Source organism: Mytilus galloprovincialis, chromosome 12, assembly GCF_965363235.1.
Source record: "Mytilus galloprovincialis chromosome 12, xbMytGall1.hap1.1, whole genome shotgun sequence".
In the NCBI taxonomy this organism is placed as follows: Eukaryota; Metazoa; Mollusca; class Bivalvia; order Mytilida; family Mytilidae; genus Mytilus; species Mytilus galloprovincialis.
The window spans coordinates 49,625,305-49,645,237 of record NC_134849.1 but is presented as its reverse complement, the minus strand read 5'-3'; the positions used below and the strand labels follow the sequence as shown (position 1 = coordinate 49,645,237).

Below are 19,933 nucleotides of genomic sequence, written 5' to 3'. Positions count from 1 at the left end.
TTAGACCAATGACATGAATTGAGAACTGAGATAAGAGGTACCACATGTTGTTTAAATAAAAATAATCAAGAGGTCAGAAAAAGGATAAATTTGTAGAGAAATATTGATTCTAACTTCATTTGTACATTGGTACCAGTTGATTATCAGATTTATCCAATCAAGATAGTTTAATTATCAAATTTTAAAGTCCCAGCCTCAGTGAGGGCTTATAAGGTAAAAAAAAATAGGGTAGGTAGGTAGGCAACATCATTTTATTTTACAAACATTTATTAGCTAGTTACTACTAGGGAATAAGTCCGACCTTTAACAGTACTTGTTCCAAAATTACATAAACGTGTAAGAGTAGGTAGGGTGAGCGGAAAAACAATTTTTTTTTGGGGGGGGGGGGGGGCTTTATAATTGATCATTAAGGGAGGGGGGCAGGACCTTTTTCGGGACGTTGGGATTGGTAGTTTTTTTTAAATTCGGGACCTCTGCATTTCATATTTTTAAACCTGGGATTTCGTGGTCAGGACCCCTCGGACCGCCTCTTTAGAGATATAGAGATGACTGATGTTTTGGATGGAGGACGAAAAGTTTTGGAAAGTATGGGAGAACCTAGTCCAAATAATTAAGACGTCTGGCAAGGCTATTTTAATTTTTTTCTGGGACGCCTTCCTACGACGACGTAGGAAGGAATCCCAGAAAAATAAAGTTATAGCCCTGCCAGACATCATAATTATTTGGACTAGGGAGAACCTAGGCAGATTTCCAGGAAACTGTTCTGTTTAAATGATATTTTCCCATGTTTTTCAAAGCTTTTCTTCTCCTAAAGATGACTCCTTTATGCAAATCTGTCGATATTCAACATGTAGTCCAAATAATTATGACATCTTGAAAGGCTATTATATTTTTTTTCTTCAAAGCAAAAATTTAAAAATAGCCTTCCAAGACGTCATATTTATTTGGATTATCAACATGGCTGCAATAGACTGAAGATGCCTGTTCAAAGGTTTTCAAGTTTTTCGGCCATATGCAGGGCTGCCAAGTCTCACGCATTAACGTATGTTCATGCTTTTTTGGTGGAATTTTCCTATGATCTATTGTTTTTTCTCTTTGATCTTTTCAATTTTGGCCAAATCTCACGCATTTGCTTCATGCATATGCTTCATGAAAAGTTGGCACAACTGCACATTCATGTCATCGATCATCTGTGATCTGATGAATAACCAAGAAAGGCACTGTTAGTGAAATAATTACCTGATCCTACACAGTTGTCATGTTTGGCATACTGATGAAAGTTCAAATATAAAGGTAAAATCGAAGCCTTATTTTGATTATTTTTTTCTCTCGGGGATGATAAAGAATGGGAAACGAAACATGTCTATTGGTGTCCGATAGTCAACCAGGGCATCCAGGTAGATAAATGTAATATGAATGATAAAATGATCAAAATAAAGATAGCAAAACATCGTATCATATCAGAGATATGAAACAATAATTTAATTTTGGATGTAACGCGTCTTCTTATTGGCTGACGTTATTTTGTTATGAGCCCATAGACATAATTTAGTCATGTGACCGTGACGTCATCAACGTTTTTTCATGGTTTTCTACGGTTTAAACATGTTAAAATGGAATTTAGAATTAAATTATAAGAAATGACTGTAATATTTTTTCTGTCTATTCGAAATAACATAAAAAATGTGGTACACACTGTTAAATAACCCGCTACGCGCGTTATTCAGTGTGCACCAAATTTTTAATGTTATTTCTACATAGACAGAAAAAATATTACAGTCATTCCTTCAATATCTGAAAAGTCTAATTTCTAAAACGCTTCCGTAAATTTCCATCTTTCACCAACAATTATTTCTTTATTCATGCATCTTTTTGGAAAATTTTAAGTTTCAGTATTAACACTAGAGTATTTAATGTGCAACACCAACTGCACCAAATTAAACATTCTTTTTAATATTGCTTCTAATAAAAAAATATAATTTAAAGCGTAATTCCTTTCTGTTACGTTCTGTCATGTAACTTGATAAAAAGTAACAGCATAACCATAAGGCAGCAACCATTTGATTAAAAAAAGTTTGTTTCCAGTTTTTGGAGAAAAAAATAATTTGTTTTTGATTCTGAGAAAAAAAAATTGTTTGTTTCCCCCTCAGCTGCCACTATATGTCATGCTAAAATTAAAAGAATATATTGTTTTCGACTTGTCGCGAAAAAAAAAATGATTGTTTTTCGCCACAGGCAGGATATACTAGTAAACCACAAATAGTGTCTTAAACTTATTCCTTATTCCCATTAGAAGCTGTTTTTAAATTGATTCACTTTGGTAACAGGAAAGAACTGGATTTTTTTTTGTACCATTTTTAAAATTGCCATTGTTTCCACATTAAACATTGTTTGAATTACAGACAACAGTTCCTAGATCCTCAATGTGTGTTCTTCGATTTGTGCTATTAAAATACCGGGTCTAAAGACATTTTGTTTGGTTTTTTTCTTATTGCCAAAAATTAGACTTTTTCAGATATTGTCTCATATAATCATGTACATGAGGATCTGTGTGGGGTTTATCAAGAATGGAGAATCATGAACAAATCTCAGGAACAAATAGTGGATCATAGCTGATCATAGCTGGGACTAGAAAGTCCCTGAGGAGACTGAATAGTATAGTGATATACACTAACAGAATAGACCAAAAAATAAAGTACAGAAAATAATAGGGTTCTAAAATATAAAACGAACAATATGTGTTGTCACTGAATACACACATTAAACATCACGCACGGTCTTTGCCAAAAAATCAATTGATGCAATATACATTGAACATGAATTTTAATATTTTATCTGACATTGATGATCAATATTAATAGTCAAGAATGTATACAAGGCTTATATACATTCTTGACTGCATTAATGATTAATAATTCATGAATTAAGAATATTTGTTTTCTGCTCACTCAAAATGTGACGAACAAAGCTACTCATACCCCGCAGAATTGAATCATAAATGATCATAAATGATCTTCCTCTTCTAGTCTACAGTAGCGATTTAACATTAATATAGATCACAAGTTTGAGTAAGGATTCTCATACAACAAAACGATTGGTCAAAATCATGGTGAAGTCTAGAATTTAGACTATTTTGGAATATGATAATTGATCATAATTCAATGGCTTATTAACAATCTGAGGAACAGGGATCCTACAAAGGGGTATAGTTATCACCAAAGGTAAAACAATGATCTAGAAAGGCTGAAGGTCAAAATCGCAGTGACGCATGTTTTTTAAATGACTGTTATCCCCAAATTTGACTTCGCGGTTCGCGGTTGGTTATTTCTGCCTTATATGTAGTTGATTTTTTAAATGCACATTTTAAAACAAATTAGCAAAACTTTTACTGTGTTCACACTTTAACACCTGCTTCGGGTCGAGCCCGGGATAACTAATCCGAATTAATTACCTCAGTCCACACTTTAGGAAAAATTAACCCAGTTTGGGATTTTCCCTCTCAACAAAAATAGAAATGTAAGCGCAAAAATTGTAACCAGCATCTCTCCGGTCACTGTAATATATATATTTAAATTCTTTTTAATCACAGCTGCATAGTGCAAACGGGGTACGAGTGTCGAATTCATAAGATATTTTATTAATAACTCCACATGTTTCATATGATAAATTGAACAATTGTTTCGAACTGATCATGACTATTCGAAACATTTTAAATACAGAAGGAAAACACAATGCTATCTGTTACCATAAATGCACACTTTACGATTCTTAACGTACTTTATACAGACAGTATATGTATTCTGTTCCATCATCATCTCAGCCTATGTGTCATTTATAAAATGGTACATAAGAATATAATATCAAAGCATACAATACATGTATGAACCTTTAATTGCACATCGCTATTTTCTATTTTGTCTAACTCATTTATTTGTCAATATTACAAAGATGAAGAGGAATGCGTGTCTGTGTCGAGGTCCTCCAAAGCGAACCGGAAGTCCGACATTGATTTTACATCCTTCAAATCCAATTGATCCCGGATTGTTTGGTAGAATGTACTTGGACACTGAAAGAAAACAATACAATAATATTTTCCCCAATAAAACTATGTCTCCTTTAATCAAAATTCTAAAATGCAAAAAGCCTTTAAACATAAACTGCACACAATTCTCACCTGTGATGAAGACAATTTGACAATCTTTAAATCAGTTCAGTACAAACTTAAGCTGAATTTGTGTTGAAAACTAATAGAATGTGTAGAAAAATCCAAATCTGTCTTCTTTTTGGGGAAAATCCAAAAAATATTACCTTAAAAAATAAGCGCTAAGCCAAAATTTTGCTGTAAAAATCCCTCAAATCCTTCTGAATATAAGATCATATAACAGATTGATGTAATGTTAATATTTACTTATATGGTGTGGGGTTATTATGCCTATTGTTATACAAACGTATTGTTCTTTTCTGTTGACAATTTACCTACCGCGCATCAGGGTAATAACAAAGGTTCATAATTTCCGTTTGAGCACAGAGCTCGCAGTTCAGCGCCAATTCTTGTAACACAACAGAAGTTGAAAACATTGTGCAAAAGAGCCTGGACTAACTTTAAAGCAAGGATGCTAGTTTATTTTAATTCCTAGTGATGGAATTGAATGACATGTACAGTGGTTCAGAACAAAAAAATCCCTACATAAACTTGAGAAAACTGCAACACGGGCAAACTATATGTTTACATCGGTTTTAGAGACTCTCTTTAATCTAAGCACACAGATGCGGGATAATATTCAGTATCGTCAACTGGAAGAAAAACGAAACTTTGCGATGACAATCCTACTCATATGTAGGAATAATGAAGCCCATGTTGCAAAACTAAAACTTGATAATAAGTAATTCTGTTAAGTTTCGTTTCTTTCCTAATATACTGATTTATACTGTAGGACGGATAATAGACGGACAGTGCCAACATTTCTTTGTGTGGGAAATTATTCATCATTTATTTGTTTTGAGGACGTTTCCCGTAGTACATCCACAGACAGGTTTTGCCTTATTTCGGAGGACAAACTTTGTACTAGACAAGAAATACAAAAAGGTGATCAGAAGATTCATCTTTTTAAATCCTCCGGTAACTTTTCTTCACTCTTAAGCTTGGTCACTTTTCTAATTAGATATAAACGTGACCTGTATCATTCAACAGTACACAGTAACTAGAATCACGATTTAATCACAAACAGATTAATTTATCAGTCCCTTTTTTCAAGCTCTTACCAATTTGACATTTTAGGTCTGGACTAATTGTTGATGTTTACCGTTTACTAGCAAAGACTAAGGTATACAACTAACCTCCTGTACTAGGAGACGGAGAAATGCCACGTCTTTTCCTCGCAAACGACCCAGTAATTTTCTGAAATGAAATTTTCGTACATTTATATGTTTCATTTTTTTCCACCAAAATATTTATGGAAAGAAACTGGTTGTCATCTTTTTTCTCTAAACAGCCTCGATGGTCTCAGTTTTAACAAGCTAGTGGTACATTTAAATGAACTACTAAGACTACTCAGCCACCAAAAGTCTTCAATAATTGACATTTCTTATAAAGACTACTAGTATATACAATATGTATAGCATGTGAAGCTCAAGCAATATAGGAAATATTGCTTTTCGGAAACATTTTTTAATTTTAAGTTTGTATAATTATAGCATACTGATTCTATATATTTAATTTTTTTTAGCTAGAAAACATTTTTCATATACATGTATAGTGTAAAGCTCAGAATCAAAGAAGGCACTTAGCAAATGAGGATGCACATACTTCGGTAGACTATTATTATCCAGCCATTTCTCTACTTGTGACGGTGTCCATTTCCGAACTGTGTTAATTACAGTAGTCTTTCCTTCCGTCGGTTTTGCACCCGACATCACTGGTTTCTCTGCTTGTAAAACTGGCTGTAACAATAGAAGTAATATTTCATGGGCATTTCTGTTTAAAATTAAAAACAAATGCTTTATTACATACATTTCAAATGCGCTGTTACACCACAGTCAAAGGTAAGGGTAAAGTTGAGCACTTACAAGCATGTTGAACATGGCTGTATATTCTATGTGTTCATATTCAAGAACCTGTCATCAGTGGACATCTTGGGTTGCTGACTGATATACACTAATTTTTTTCTTGCTCAGAATATGGATGAAATGCTTGCGGACAAAAGAGAATATAAGCTTTGAGTAATACTAGTATGTTATTACTTTACCTCCTGTTGAGATTTAACAACATGTTCTGGTACCTCTACCAACACTTTTGTACTTCTGTTCAATGACTCTAGTATTTCTCGAATAAGTTCGTTTGTTTTTTTCTCGACTGGATATTTTCCACTGAAGTCATAAAACAGTTTGGCCCCAATAATAAACCCTAGCCAACCATCGGCCTTGTAATTCATCTCCATCTTTAAAGGTATTATCTTTTTCTTCAATTGAAATGCATATTCTGCCTCTGTAATTATATCAATTAAATCTAATTTAAAATTAGAATACTACACATCTGATGTACTGCAATTTCACCAAATTGTTGCATTACATTGCATAACATTGTATTAAAGTTGTTCCTGTTGTGTCTAAGGAAGCCCAGTACTGTGCATACTTTTTGTGACTTGTTGCCGCCGTCAATTGGAAATTGGACAATGATTGCAGATACAAGTGAACTGATGCGTGACCTAACTCTGCACGCATCTATAAGCTAACGTAGAAGATAATGCTTGTCGATGTTGTATTTGTGAATTTTGACTCATCAAAAATGCCAGAGCTTAAAAATACACTTTCGTCTTGTAACAATGGGGAAACATTCTTTCATTAAGATACTTACAACCTTATCTGAAGTCTAAAGAACGAAATAGTATTAAATTATCATTAATTTTATCAAATAATTTCGTGTTAGTATCGAAAATGAACACAATTCTGATTTTATTTGGTGTTAGAAGTGTCAAGAATTTGAGCATAAAAAGGACCTTAAAATTGTCTCAGCATATTTCAACTGCCAGAATTTTCATTTGAATGGACCACTTACATGTATATATATAATTATTTCAACCAAATGTAAGATGGGTCTAAACATGGATGAACATAGCATACATTTCTTAAAACGGCTATGCTGTCATTTGAGTAAATCGAAATAATCCTATTGGTTGACAAAATGAGGTCATATAACCATGTTATAAGGAATATATGTTATTTAACTTTCTAACTTTCAAATTTGGTCTTGTTTAATATGATTTAATCTTGTAGCTACGTTAAAGATTATGATTTTGATTTAATGCACCATATAAACTACACGAACCAGCTCTACAGTTATCACTGTTCTTATATTTGAATGAATAGCAGACAAGGACAATATCTGCCTGCTCCACAGCTTTCGCCATAGCCTGTAGTGTTGACCCTTGCATATCATCGACATCCATCCAGACTTTGATACCACTGTTCCTTAAATTATCACGTATCTGTTTTACCATTGGTTGGTGCCCCCAGTTGTAGCTAATCATAATGTGTCTGTTTACACTTCCTGTTGATTTACCGTCTTCCAAACCACCATTTGGAGTTTGCACTAGAAAAGATAAATTGAAAAAAAAAATCAGAAATGCTTATTAGTAATGTTTATTAACCATCATGTTCCACATTAATCATTTATCTTATATTCAAAAAAATATACCATTCTAAAATGTTGAATTCCACTTAATATAATATGTATGATACATCTAAATATAAATTGAATGAAAAGATAGAACACAAATGTAAGTCTAATAATTTAAAAAAGTACATGATACTTGTGTCAAATGTTATGAATCTACAACATAATTATATTATATTTACAGCTTTTTTGGTGGTCTGTGATCGTCCATAAAGCTTTATTGCTAATTCTTTTTACTGTTTGGTCTGACGATTTGGACATTTTTTCTAGAGTCATTATCACCTTCCATTTTTTCGTTTCGATCATCTCAGTTCTGTTTTGTTCATCAAATGATAACGTCCAGATAGCCCGAACAGCCTCTGTAGAAGAACGTCTATTACTTACAATTTACGACTTTATAACATTCTGTATTACTCAGAAACATAATCAAAATTAATTTATATACTGTTGAAAATTAAGTGCAATATAATATGATATCAATGGTAACCAGTTTGATCTGAACTTACATGGCTTATCTGAAAATATATTTATTCACTGTAAGAACCATGCAATAATTTAGAATGACGAAATTGTGTTGGTAGCCTACATCAGCACTTGAGTTTGTTAAATAACTTGAGTAGAATACAATTTACCACGTTGTTCCTCGATGTTGCCACTGCCACTGATTTTCACAAGAAGAGGAACTGCGCCATGCTGTACAACTGTTCTCTTATTGTTATCATTTCTCGCCACTTGATGAACAACTGTGATAAAATAAAGGTATATGATGCTATATAAATAAACGATAGAAGTAGTTTGAAGCTACAATTTATGTGTCATTTTTTTGGCCCGAAAACTTTTGATACCGGTATATTGTTTACTGAATAACGTTAACGCATGCTTAAATCAAACAAATCTATAGATTTTTATAAACAAAAATCTAACCCTCATGCGAAATTCCTTCTTTTACTTTTCTCTCTTTCTAAAACTACAAAAGATGGTAAAACATATCATCTACCAAGAACTAGATTTCTTCTCAGAGGTCAATTTACAATTTCAATCAGTTTGACTTATTTGTTAACCTTATTTTGTGTTGTTGAACATTTTTGCTTTCTGTTGTTGCTCTCTATTAATACTTGTTTCTACAAGCAAAAGCATAAAATGGGTAAAATTTGTCAATCAGGGGCAATAAATTATTCCTGAAAGTAATCAGTTGATAATTTCGCCAGTGTCTGCTTATTTGTAAATCTTATTGCGTTTTTGCGTTTTTAAAAGAGCTTTGTTATTTACAATTTCTCCCTATTATCTTCTGCAAAAACGAAAAAAACAAACCATCTTTCAATTAAAAACACTCATTTAAACGGTCAACATGGTCAATTGACCATTTCGACCAAATCATATTAATTGAGGTCTTGTGTTGCGAAACAGATTTCATCAGATGTGAAGTCGATTACTTTGAAAGGAAATCATTTTGCACGGGAAGAATTTCTCTGATTGCAGTGGATTAAAATTCAATCGAAAGAAAGTAAAGTAGACTTTATGAGATTTAGAGCTTGATATGTATTTTTTATGATAATCTTTTCATGTTTTTTACTTTTTGTGTCGTTTGGTTGCTGTTTCATAGACGTATATCACACGCCTTTTCACAAAAATGTTCAGCCAGAAGCTAAGTTTCAAAAAATTCAAATAATGTAGCGATCTAAAATTAGGTGTTTTTGTTCATCAGTTTTACATTTTACATTTGAATAAGACATAGTTGTACGTACTTCTGGCTAATTCCACCAGAGACCAGCCGTCACAATTTCTTTCTTCAATTTCCAAAGCCGTCGAAATTGTCCACATTAAAAACGTTATGACTTCACTATTGCTCTTTAATATCTCACTTTCAGATTCGTTCACTAAATCAGCAAGGGTTGCTAAACACAGAAGTCGAATTGTATTATCTTTCGAATCCAAATATGGTTTCATTGCTTCAATGCAGTTTACGTCTCGAACTCTAGGAACATTATCTTCAAACATGGCAATGTTGTGTAAAATTGTCATCAGCCATTCCAGAATATCTGATCCTTCCACTGACTTTAATGGTAAAATGGTAGAAGGTTAATTTCGTTTAGGAATGAAATCAAATATTTACAAATGAGATTAAAATATTAGCTAAAGTTAATAGTGGCTATGCTTTTTAAGTTAAAGTACACTTCTTTACTTGTATTGTTAACGATGAGCAAAATGACACAAACTTAGCTTATTTTTATCTACTAAATTTTCTTAAGGTATTCCCACTCCAACAAACTTAAAACGCTATGGCTTTTGTAGGACTATGCATGAAACGTGATCAATACAAGTATAATTATTCAATATTTGCACATGTTTAACATCATTTTTAGGATATACTTCGATAGAATATTGCAGTTTTTATTAAGCTGTAACAAATGTTCCCGAATTCCTTTCAACTAGTGTGAAAGGAATTCGGGAACATTTGTCCAAACCTTTAAGGTTTTATTTGCAAATTATATCTTTACAGACTTAGTTTGGGCTTCTTACATTAGTTTAATCGTGGCTTGCGAAAAAAATTCATAACAACACTTTTTTTTAAATACATTCAATACTTGTGTTTAGTAGATATGTAATTTAATTTTTAATTAATTTAAATTAAGTAAAGAATTTCATAGATTCCATATGGCACCTCACTTTATAAAATGAACACACTAACTTATTTATAACGTATTATTCCGTAGGGTGCCATATGTAACTCTTTTAACGCTATTTGTCATTTTTCTTTTTTTTACCTCCATATCCGTTCCACTAAAGTGAGTAACTCTCCACTGTTGCAGCTTTCTAGTAGTTATGGTAAGGAAGTGTGTTTGCTGTGATATAATGCCACTCAGAACAGAGTTTTCATCAGAACAGTTCAACAGGTACCACAACATTGTCATTACAGGTTCAATCAGTTCTGGTGATAATCCAGGATATGCAGAGCTGCTGCCAGATTCCAATATTTCAGCGCAAAGTTTACAATAAATTTCAGCTGTCTGATTCTGTTTTGCCTCCTGCGTTAACTTCTGTTGCGTGTCTGACCTGTAAGTGGAATTCTCTTTGTGAAGCAGACCGGAGACGATTTTATTCAATGATATAGCAGCATTCTGAAGATCAGTATTAACGAAGGCACCTATGCTTCTTTTATTATAATTTTCTTTAATAACTAGCATATAGTTTCTGCCTGAGTTAATAAGATTGGATGGATCTACTGGTCCATGGTTTGTTAATACGTCATATTCACTGTTAGATTCAGAACCATCATCAGACAAACTACATTTTTCTGCCTGTTTTTGCATTGCTACAATTGTTTTATCACCAGCAGAGTTTGAGGTAGCTATAGATGATAGGACGTTGTCAGGATTTTTCTAAAAAATAGCACATCGATGGACATTGTGGTAATGTTAATCCATACAAAAGATTTACCTTAACATTAATGCTTAAGACATAAGAATCAACAATCGTTTAAAATAACAAATTATAAAAATAAGAAGATGTGATATTATTGCAAACGAGACAACTCTCCACATGATACCAAATGACATAGAAGTTAACAACTATATGCTACCTTATGGCCTTCAATAGTGAGCTAATTCCAAACCGCATAGTTAGATATAAAAGGCCGCGAATAACAAATGTAGAATAATTCAAACGAGAAAACTAATAGCATCAGCCCTAAAATAAAATTTAGATTGCTTGATGTTGCATACCTAGCACTCTAAAAAAAACAGCCTTCCAGATTTTTTAAGGACAATAAGCGGTTCAAACATTTAAAACAAAACATTTCTTGCTTTGACGTCGTTTTCTTGTCACAAAAATGGAACTTATGTTGTTGGCCGAACAAATCAAAACATCTCTACCTACCTTACCAACCCTCAGAACCAACCATACAAGGCATGGGTAGCCCGGCAATATCCAACAAAGTAATTTAAGGGTGATCCGATTTACTTACAAAACAAAAAAGCGAAAACAAAAATGATATACAGCATCAAACGAAAACCATTGAATTACAGCCTTTTGGATGAGGTGGGGTTGGAAATACACATACAGATGATTTCAAACTAGCTGCAAACATTGCAGCTTTTTTGCTGGCAGAAACAAATATGTTTGCAGTAGGATTACAGGAAAAACTAGAATATAAGGGATGTTCGTAGCTAGATTGCAGAAATCTAAGTCAATTATATATGTTTGCACGAGCATTGCAAGAGCATTGCAAGAACTGCATTAAATGACTGAGCAGGCCTATTGGTAAATTCCTGGAAGATAAAGATTTAAAATTTGAAAATGTTGATGGTGTTTGAGTCATGTAATATATTAGTGTTCAGGGAGGCATTTAAGCTTGAAAATTAAAAGTTTAATTATCAAAGACATTATCTGTAAGTACGATTTTTTCCCGATTTTTTTTGTCAATTTGAATATGTCTGCAACAAACACGCAGGAAAAGATTAATTTGCATAAAAAGTTTGCAGCAGGTCTACAACAAACACTCATTTGCTTATAAATGTTTGCAGTTTGTCTACAGCAAACACTTATTTGCATGGTAAATTGTTTGCGGCATACATGTACCTGTAGCGTATTTGCAGCAAACATGCCCCAAATACAGACTCTGTATTTTCTGCAAACCTGCAGCAATTGTTTGCAGGATACTGATTTTTTTCAGTTAGGGTAGTCGTGAAACGAATCTTTTTGTAAAGTGGATACACATTACGAGCATATACAGATTCATACTGTAACTACCAGATACATGACTGTACAATAGTGTTTGACTCTTTTTGTGTTATACCTTTTGCTCCCCTGTAATAGATGAGCTGCATCCCATCGGAATGAAGTCAGCTGCTGGAAATTAAAAAAAAACATTGTTAACATTATATATTTACACCTTTTATGATTTCTATGTTTGTCGATTGAGAATACTATACAGTGACTTTACTTTTTCTAAACGACAAATAAAGACAAGGAGATAACTCTCATGTGAGTATATTGATGTTAATCACGTGTCTATATATATATATACCATTACCACCTCGTTGGTATCATGGTAGTGGGTTCTCATCGAATATGAGCTCGATCCCCGGCCAAATGAAAAAAGTTAACATTGATGATCGTTTCTTGCTTTACATTCAGTGGCAAACATTACATGCATTCTTCAGAAGAAAACAAATTAACTATTAATGCAAATAATTAGTTATTAATGTCTGTGGTTATGAGCGATGCATAAACAACTAGTTCTGTGATTTTAAAGATATTCATAAGAAACAGGATTTGACCGACTCTTTCATATACTAGGAAATCATCAATAGTCTTTGAGATACGGTTAGACCTATAGTTTACGATTTTCACTTGTCAGTATAGCCAATTATATTAAGAAGAAAACTTGTCGAATCTCAGAGCTTTTTCGAATTTCCCGTTTCATGCACATTTCTCGGAAGTAATTAGTGATTTCCGAGTGATTCTTTTATTATTTTTCATCGTTTCAATGTATGATTTGTAAAGAAAATGATATAGAAACACTTTAACAGACAATACAGAAACTGACCTAATCTTTCATCCGACATCTTGGGATGACCGTGAATGCAGTTACGGTCATCAGCTTTACCCCAGTGAATGTAAATACCTAAATGTAAACAACTTACTATTTCAGGTCACGGCTTTCCTCAGAAGACATCATACTAACCATTTTCCAATGAAAAATATAAACATATATCTACCTGGCAGTGTAAGAGCAAATATGCCTAATGAGGACAAACTGTTGTTTGTATTCTGTTATATTTAAACTAATTGACAGTATATACCCGATATTCTATAAATAGATTGATGTTCTTTGATTGAGGTTCGTTGATAATGGTAACGCGTAAACATAAATTACCTTTTTAAAAATCATTAGCAGTTTAGTTATATACAAATATATCGATACTAATATCATCAGTGTACGGAAGCCCTGGAGTGCCATGCAAAAAAAATAATTTCAACTTGTGCGCACAAGTTACACGTGATCTTATAAACACGCGCTGTTTTGCTAAAGAGACTACTTTATGGAACGCCGTAGCTGCCGAATACAAACATATGTTTATATACATGAATCCACATACTTTTCAATATCTGCACATGGTTTTTTTTTCTATGTATACACATACTTTTCATATATATGAACATAGTTTACTTTATATGCACTTACTTTTTATATATATATGCACATACTTTTCCTACATATGCACATCGTTTACCTTATATATGCACAAACTTTTCTATATATGCACATATATGCGCATTTTATTTATATATCTATTTGCACATAGTTAACCTCATATGCATATACTTTTTTTCTATATATGCACATACTTATTCCACATATGAATGTACAAAAGTAGTTCTGCATGTGAATACTTTTCTCAGTATATATATGAACATAGTTTTTCAACGTGAGAATTACAATTCATATTATGCTTTTCTGTTGTTTTTTTTCAAACTGAACTAAGGGTTCCAATATCATAAACGGAATGTTTATTAAGAATTTCTTAATGATGTATGTTGTTCAATTAAGCAATTGTTGGAATCATTTTTATATGAATGCAATATTATTTTGGCATGTATGATGGTATGGCGCTGTTGTCTTCATCTATATAGTCACTTGGTTTTCATGTCAAAACGTTGAAGGAGTCGATTTTTGCGCCTGTCCCAAGTCAGGAGCCTCTGGCCTTTGTTAGTCTTGTATTATTTTAATTTTAGTTTCTTGTGTACAATTTGGAAATTAGTATGGCGTTCATTATCACTAAACTAGTATATATTTGTTTAGGGGCCAGTTGAAGGACGCCTCCGGGTGCGGGAATTTCTCGCTACATTGAAGACCTGTTGGTGACCTTCTGCTGTTGTTTTTTTTTCTATGGTCGGGTTGTTGTCTCTTTGGCACATTCCCCATTTCCATTCTCAATTTTATTGTTTGTATTACATTTTAACACAAGGATTATTACCACTAACGGGTCAAAAGTTGTAAAAATGCATTCTTATAAAACTTAATTTAAATTGCCATTTTCTCTACCAATTTTAATTTAGTGTTTTCAAAGTATTCAGTATAGTCTAAGATCTCAAAATGTGAATTGTTTTCTATTATTATGATGTTATAGAAAGGACCAAAGACGAGGGAATTTTTTTTATGCCCTGCCGATAGGCGTATGGGGCATTATACATGTTTTACCCTTGATCGTCCGTTTTACCGTCTGTCCTTCCATCTTTCCGTTTTATTTTGCTGTACTTTAATTCAACTTTGCCTCTACTTAATTTGATAAAGCTCATACACAAAGGTAAAAAACTATAAAACGCAAAAAGTCAACTGCTGTACTACAGTTCTGCTCCTTTATAACTAGGAAAATTTCATTTCTTTTTATGCCCAACCTACGATAGTAGAGGACCATTATGTTTTCTGGTCTGTGGCTCCGTTCGTTCGTTCGTCCCGCTTCAAGTTAAAGTTTTTGGTCAAAGTAGTTTTTGATGAAATTGAAGTCCAATCAACTTGAAACTTAGTACACATGTTCCCTATAGTATAATCCTTCTAATTTTAATGCCAAATTAGATATTTACACAATTTCAAAGTCCATGGAACATGGACAATGATAGTGCGAGTGGGGCATCCGTGTACTTTGGACACATTCTTGTTTTGTTTGTTTTTGCACTCTCACCTTAATCCCCAAATGCTGAAAATGTAGACGCAAAACAAGAAATGCAGAGTAAATCAGACAAATCATAATGCAGCACTGCAGCACGTCATATCATATTTGATATTCACACCTTTTTAAAACTTTTCAATACGTATACATTTTATTTTTACGGCGTCGGCGTTGGCTTCGCAATGTACTTAGGCAGCAACCATTTGATTTTCTGGGGGGGGGGGGGGGCTATGGTTTTTTTTGGAAAAAAAAGTTTGTTTCCAGTTTTTGGAGAAAAAAATAATTTGTTGGTTTCACCCCCAGCTGCCACTATATGTAATGCTAAAATTGAAAGAAAAAAATTGTTTTCGACTTGTCGCGAAAAAAATAGATTGTTTTTCGCCGCAGGCGAAAAAAAAAGTTTGTACAGAAAAAAAAACCATAGCCCCCCCCCCCCCCCCCCAGAAAATCAAATGGTTGCTGCCTTATTTTATTTTTATTTACAAATGAAAACTATTCACTCGTCCAAACAATTTATTGATTGATATCAGATTAAGTTACTACCGACATACAAGTATTATATAGTTCACTAATTAACGGTACACAAACAAATGTGCAGTTTTAAAATTTAAAGATATTTTTTCGGGACATCGGAAAAACGCGAATTTAAAACGACGCAAATCTAGATTGACTTGGCAAATCGCGAAATAAAGACGGCGCGAAAATTTCCCGGTTTACAGTATTAGTTTGTGATTAGGTCTATTTTATGTTGAACCACAAGTGGTGGTTCAATGATATGTTTTATGCAGTTGTATAAGTATTGGAACATCTCATTTCCATAGATAATACTAGAACACACCCGTATATCGCGGGTCCGTGACTGAATTAAAGTATATAACTATGCGCAAGCCTTATTTTGTATAAGTATTGTCATCTGATAAAGTCATGCTGATTATAAGATACACAGTTTTCTCTGCTTTCAAATCTTTCTGTTTGAACCCGTCGAACTGGAACTTATCAATTATTGATAATATTAATTATTTGGAAAACAAAAGGTCCTGGAATGGAGTACTAGTATTTTTTTAATCAACAGCATTGTCCTATATTAGTTATAAACATTGAATTCTTTGATTCGCTGTTTTAAGTCATGCCCGCTAACAAATTGACAACTGTACCTATGCGCCTTATTTTAGTCCAGATTTTTAGTATTCGTATTGTTATCTTAGAAAGTCTAACTGATTAAAATACTACAATAGGTAACAATTTGACAATTAAGTAGTGTCAACCCTGTGATTATGACCCGTGTAATACTATATAGCATATTAATCCTGAATACACCGTTTGGTGGTGTGCCTGTCAGATGCGGAACGTACAGATAAGGTAATCGGTAACAGGTGAATATACTATTGGTATCGGTATCGGACTCGACCCGGAACTTCTTAATTATTGGCAATATTAATTACGTGGAAAACAAAAGGGCCTGGAGTGGTGTAATTTGTAATCTACACCTTTGTACTATATAAGTTATATATAAAGTTGAATTTTTTGATTCGTCGTTTTTACGTGATGACGGCTGACAAATTGGACCTCGTAATTTTAGTATTATAGATTTGGCCCTGTCCCCTGAGTAATTGTCTATTGACTTTGAAAATTTATTGGCATTTGCAAGTCATATTTCTATGGAGGTTATAAAGCCCAGCCCTTCATCATGGTTCATTGACAATGAAACTTTTACATAGTTTACAAGTTTATGTTTGTGTAAAGGGAATGACTTATGATAAGTCAATGGTATTTTGTATGCAGTTGTATATTTGCACATCTCATTTCCATGGATATTGTTCAGCCATGTACTTTCAGTCGTGGTTCATCAACTTTGAAAATTTCCATAACTTACATGTTAAAATATTGCTATTTTGGTTTCAACATTTGCATTGTCAAAATTACAAAAAGACGTTACATAATTATTTCTGTGAAAACAGTTTATTTTTTAAATATTATAAAGAAGTTATATATGTATATAATTACTTTCGTATACAAAGAGAAAAATTCAAGAGAGATACATTACTCCCACCCGACCCCCAATTTTCAAAAGCTTACAACTTGAAAATGAATACATGATTCTATCAATATTTTTGTCTCTTTAAGATATAATATAAAATTACTTATCAAATTGATAAAATGGCACAAGGGCCCAGCTTGATATTACTGCAAATGTAAAACCCTGGATAGTTTGACTAAGTATGGCCCCTTTAAATACGTTTGACCAGAGACATATATACAATGGTTTGACATATCTACATTTGGATTGCAATTAACATTTTGATAATAGGCATCTTTTTAAAGACATCAAGAAATTCAGTGGGCCATTCTTATACACTGTTTATAGAAAAAGTTTAACATTGACCAAAGAATTATGAATCATGAAAATGTGCCACATATAGTTGACCTACTTCGTTATTACATCCGAGAAACGTACATAATAACGTAATTTTAACATTGATCACTCATAAAAAGAGAGAAGTTCACATGACAAAAAAACTATAATTTGGTTCAAACAGTCGCTGTACCATTTATAATAGGTCAAGACTACAGAACATATGACAGACGGAAACTTCGAAACATAAGGCTATTACAAACAAAGTATGAAGCATCCAGGTATTCTATCTTAATACCGAAAATATAAAGCTCTATAGAAATAGTTTTCGACATCACTGGACAGTAATACCTTTGTCTCACTCTATAAAATTTTACATTCACTGTTTATACGGATGATTCCCACACCGACAAAGTGCATTCGGCTCTTACTAATGTTTTTACTAATAAAACATAAAACCTGTATAAAAAAAAGTCTGAAAGCACGAATGCCCCCGCTTAAAATTTTCAATTTTCCAAGTTATAAAGGGGCATAATGGTCCAAAAAATTACTGCCCAAATTCTAACTAGGCCTAACTTTGTGTGATTATTAACAGTGTGTGTGAATTTCATTAATTTGGATAAGGCAAATTAACGACAGAGTGCGGAAACCAAACTAAATGCATTAATATAACTTGTGACCCGTTATCACTGAATTGTTGGGACAAAAACCACTGAATTCAACATGCCATTAGTGGTAAGAATCCTTGTGTTAAAATGTAATACAAACGACTCATACAAAATACAAAGTTATGGCATTAAAACAAGTGACTATAGATGAAGACAACAGCACAATACCTATGAAAATGATTTCAAAAGTTGCTTAATTGAACAACATACATCATTAAGAAATTCTTAATAAACATTCTTTTTATGATATTGGAACCCTTAGTTTAGTTTGAAAAAAAAACAAAAGAAAAGCATAATATGAATTGTAATTCTCACGTTGAAAAACTATGTTCATATATACTGAGAAAAGTATTCACATAACTACTTTTGTACATTCATATGAAGAATAAGTATGTGCATATATAGAAAAAAAGTATATGCATATGAGGTTAACTATGTGCATATAGATATATATAAAAAAAAAATGCGCATATATGTGCATATATAGAAAAGCATGTGCATATAAGGTAAACGATGTGCATATGTAGGAAAAGTATGTGCATATATATATAAAAAGTAAGTGCATATAAAGTAAACTATGTTCATATATATGAAAAGTATGTGTATACATAGAAAAAACATGTGCAGATATTGAAAAGTATGTGGATTCATGTATATAAACATATGTTTGTATGCGGCAGCTACGGCGTTCCATAAAGTAGTCTCTTTAGCAAATAAACTCATCATAGATACCAGGACTAACAGCGCATGTCTATAAGATCACGAGTAACTTGTGCGCACAAGTTGATTTTTTTGCATGGCACTCCAGGGCTTCCGTATCAGTGTATGTAAAGTGCGGATCCTAAAATATCATTTTCACTGTATATGCCAAAAATTTCTGATGTAGAATGATAAATAAACAGACGATTTATTTTTTATTTTTGAAGAAAATGAAGAAAATTAGTTAAAATATATATTAGTTAGAAATAAATAATGCTAGTAAGACAATGTAAGAGATGCGAACGGGGTTTTATCGCGCCTAAAGCCATCCAGCTGTGAAATATATACCGAAATAGGTGAATATTTAGGACATTTCCCAAACAGTTCGTGCAGGTGATTTAAAACTACCAGGTAGGATGTTGTTGCAGCATTTCAACACAATTATTAAAGTTGTATAACGTAAAACAGGTTTTGTTATTCAGTTTCTTCATATTGAACTAAATTCCACTATGATGCTTTCTTTATGTGAGTCATGTTTACTGTCGAATAAAGATACAATACCGTTTCATTTTCTCTGTAGAGCGATTCATTAGTATTGTATATGCGGTGCATTTTCACTATATGGATTTCAAATTTTTTTTACCTATTAAAGCCTTAATTTAGCCGACTTGCTCAAACAATTATAGATAAAGTAAGAGAATGATTTGATAAAGTTTAACTTGTGAAGGAAAGTTTGATTTAACACTCTTATAAATTCAATCGAAATAACATTTAATTGAAATGTATTCCATTTAATTTCTTATAAATTGTAGGGATCTTTATTCTTGGTTTTATTTATCTATTTCCATGACACTTCATTACTAATTAC

The 19,933-nt window shown here is 32.7% G+C and overlaps 2 protein-coding genes across 8 annotated transcripts in view; both read right to left on the bottom strand.

The window, feature by feature from the left end:
- The window catches only part of LOC143054088 (uncharacterized), a 65,172-nt gene extending 63,770 nt beyond the window's left edge, over window positions 1–1,402 (bottom strand). Inside the window, exon 1 of the mRNA XM_076226976.1 lies at window positions 1,240–1,402. The gene's annotated coding sequence lies outside the window, so the exon portion shown is untranslated. The remainder of the gene's footprint in view (window positions 1–1,239) is intronic.
- Window positions 1,403–3,616: 2,214 nt separating this feature from the next.
- Window positions 3,617–13,587, bottom strand: LOC143054087 (uncharacterized). 7 transcript variants are annotated; one of them, XM_076226971.1, is made up of 11 exons: window positions 13,551–13,587; window positions 12,468–12,520; window positions 10,438–11,052; window positions 9,418–9,727; window positions 8,305–8,415; window positions 7,855–8,031; window positions 7,325–7,588; window positions 6,246–6,484; window positions 5,807–5,940; window positions 5,338–5,398; window positions 3,617–4,066 (listed from the first exon to the last, which is right to left on the bottom strand). In XM_076226971.1, the coding sequence occupies exons 2-11, from the start codon at window positions 12,501–12,503 to the stop codon at window positions 3,941–3,943; spliced, it is 2,073 nt and encodes a 690-aa protein (XP_076083086.1). In that variant the 5' UTR covers window positions 12,504–12,520; window positions 13,551–13,587; the 3' UTR covers window positions 3,617–3,940. The 7 variants fall into 7 exon arrangements, with proteins under 7 accessions (XP_076083086.1, XP_076083088.1, XP_076083084.1 ...); XM_076226973.1 differs by having other exon boundaries at window positions 10,438–10,726; window positions 13,551–13,580; XM_076226969.1 differs by lacking the exon at window positions 13,551–13,587 and adding an exon at window positions 13,393–13,477.
- Window positions 13,588–19,933: the final 6,346 nt, after the last annotated feature.

Excerpts from the sequence above, each read along its gene's own strand:
- LOC143054087 (XM_076226971.1), bottom strand. The coding sequence starts at position 12,503 with ATGGGATGCAGCTCATCTATTACAGGGGAGCAAAAG. Across the intron at positions 11,053-12,467 it reads CTATTACAGGGGAGCAAAAG|AAAAATCCTGACAACGTCCT; the intron begins GTATAACACAAA and ends GCTATTTTTTAG. Across the intron at positions 5,399-5,806 it reads GATAATAATAGTCTACCGAA|AAAATTACTGGGTCGTTTGC; the intron begins GTATGTGCATCC and ends ATTTCATTTCAG.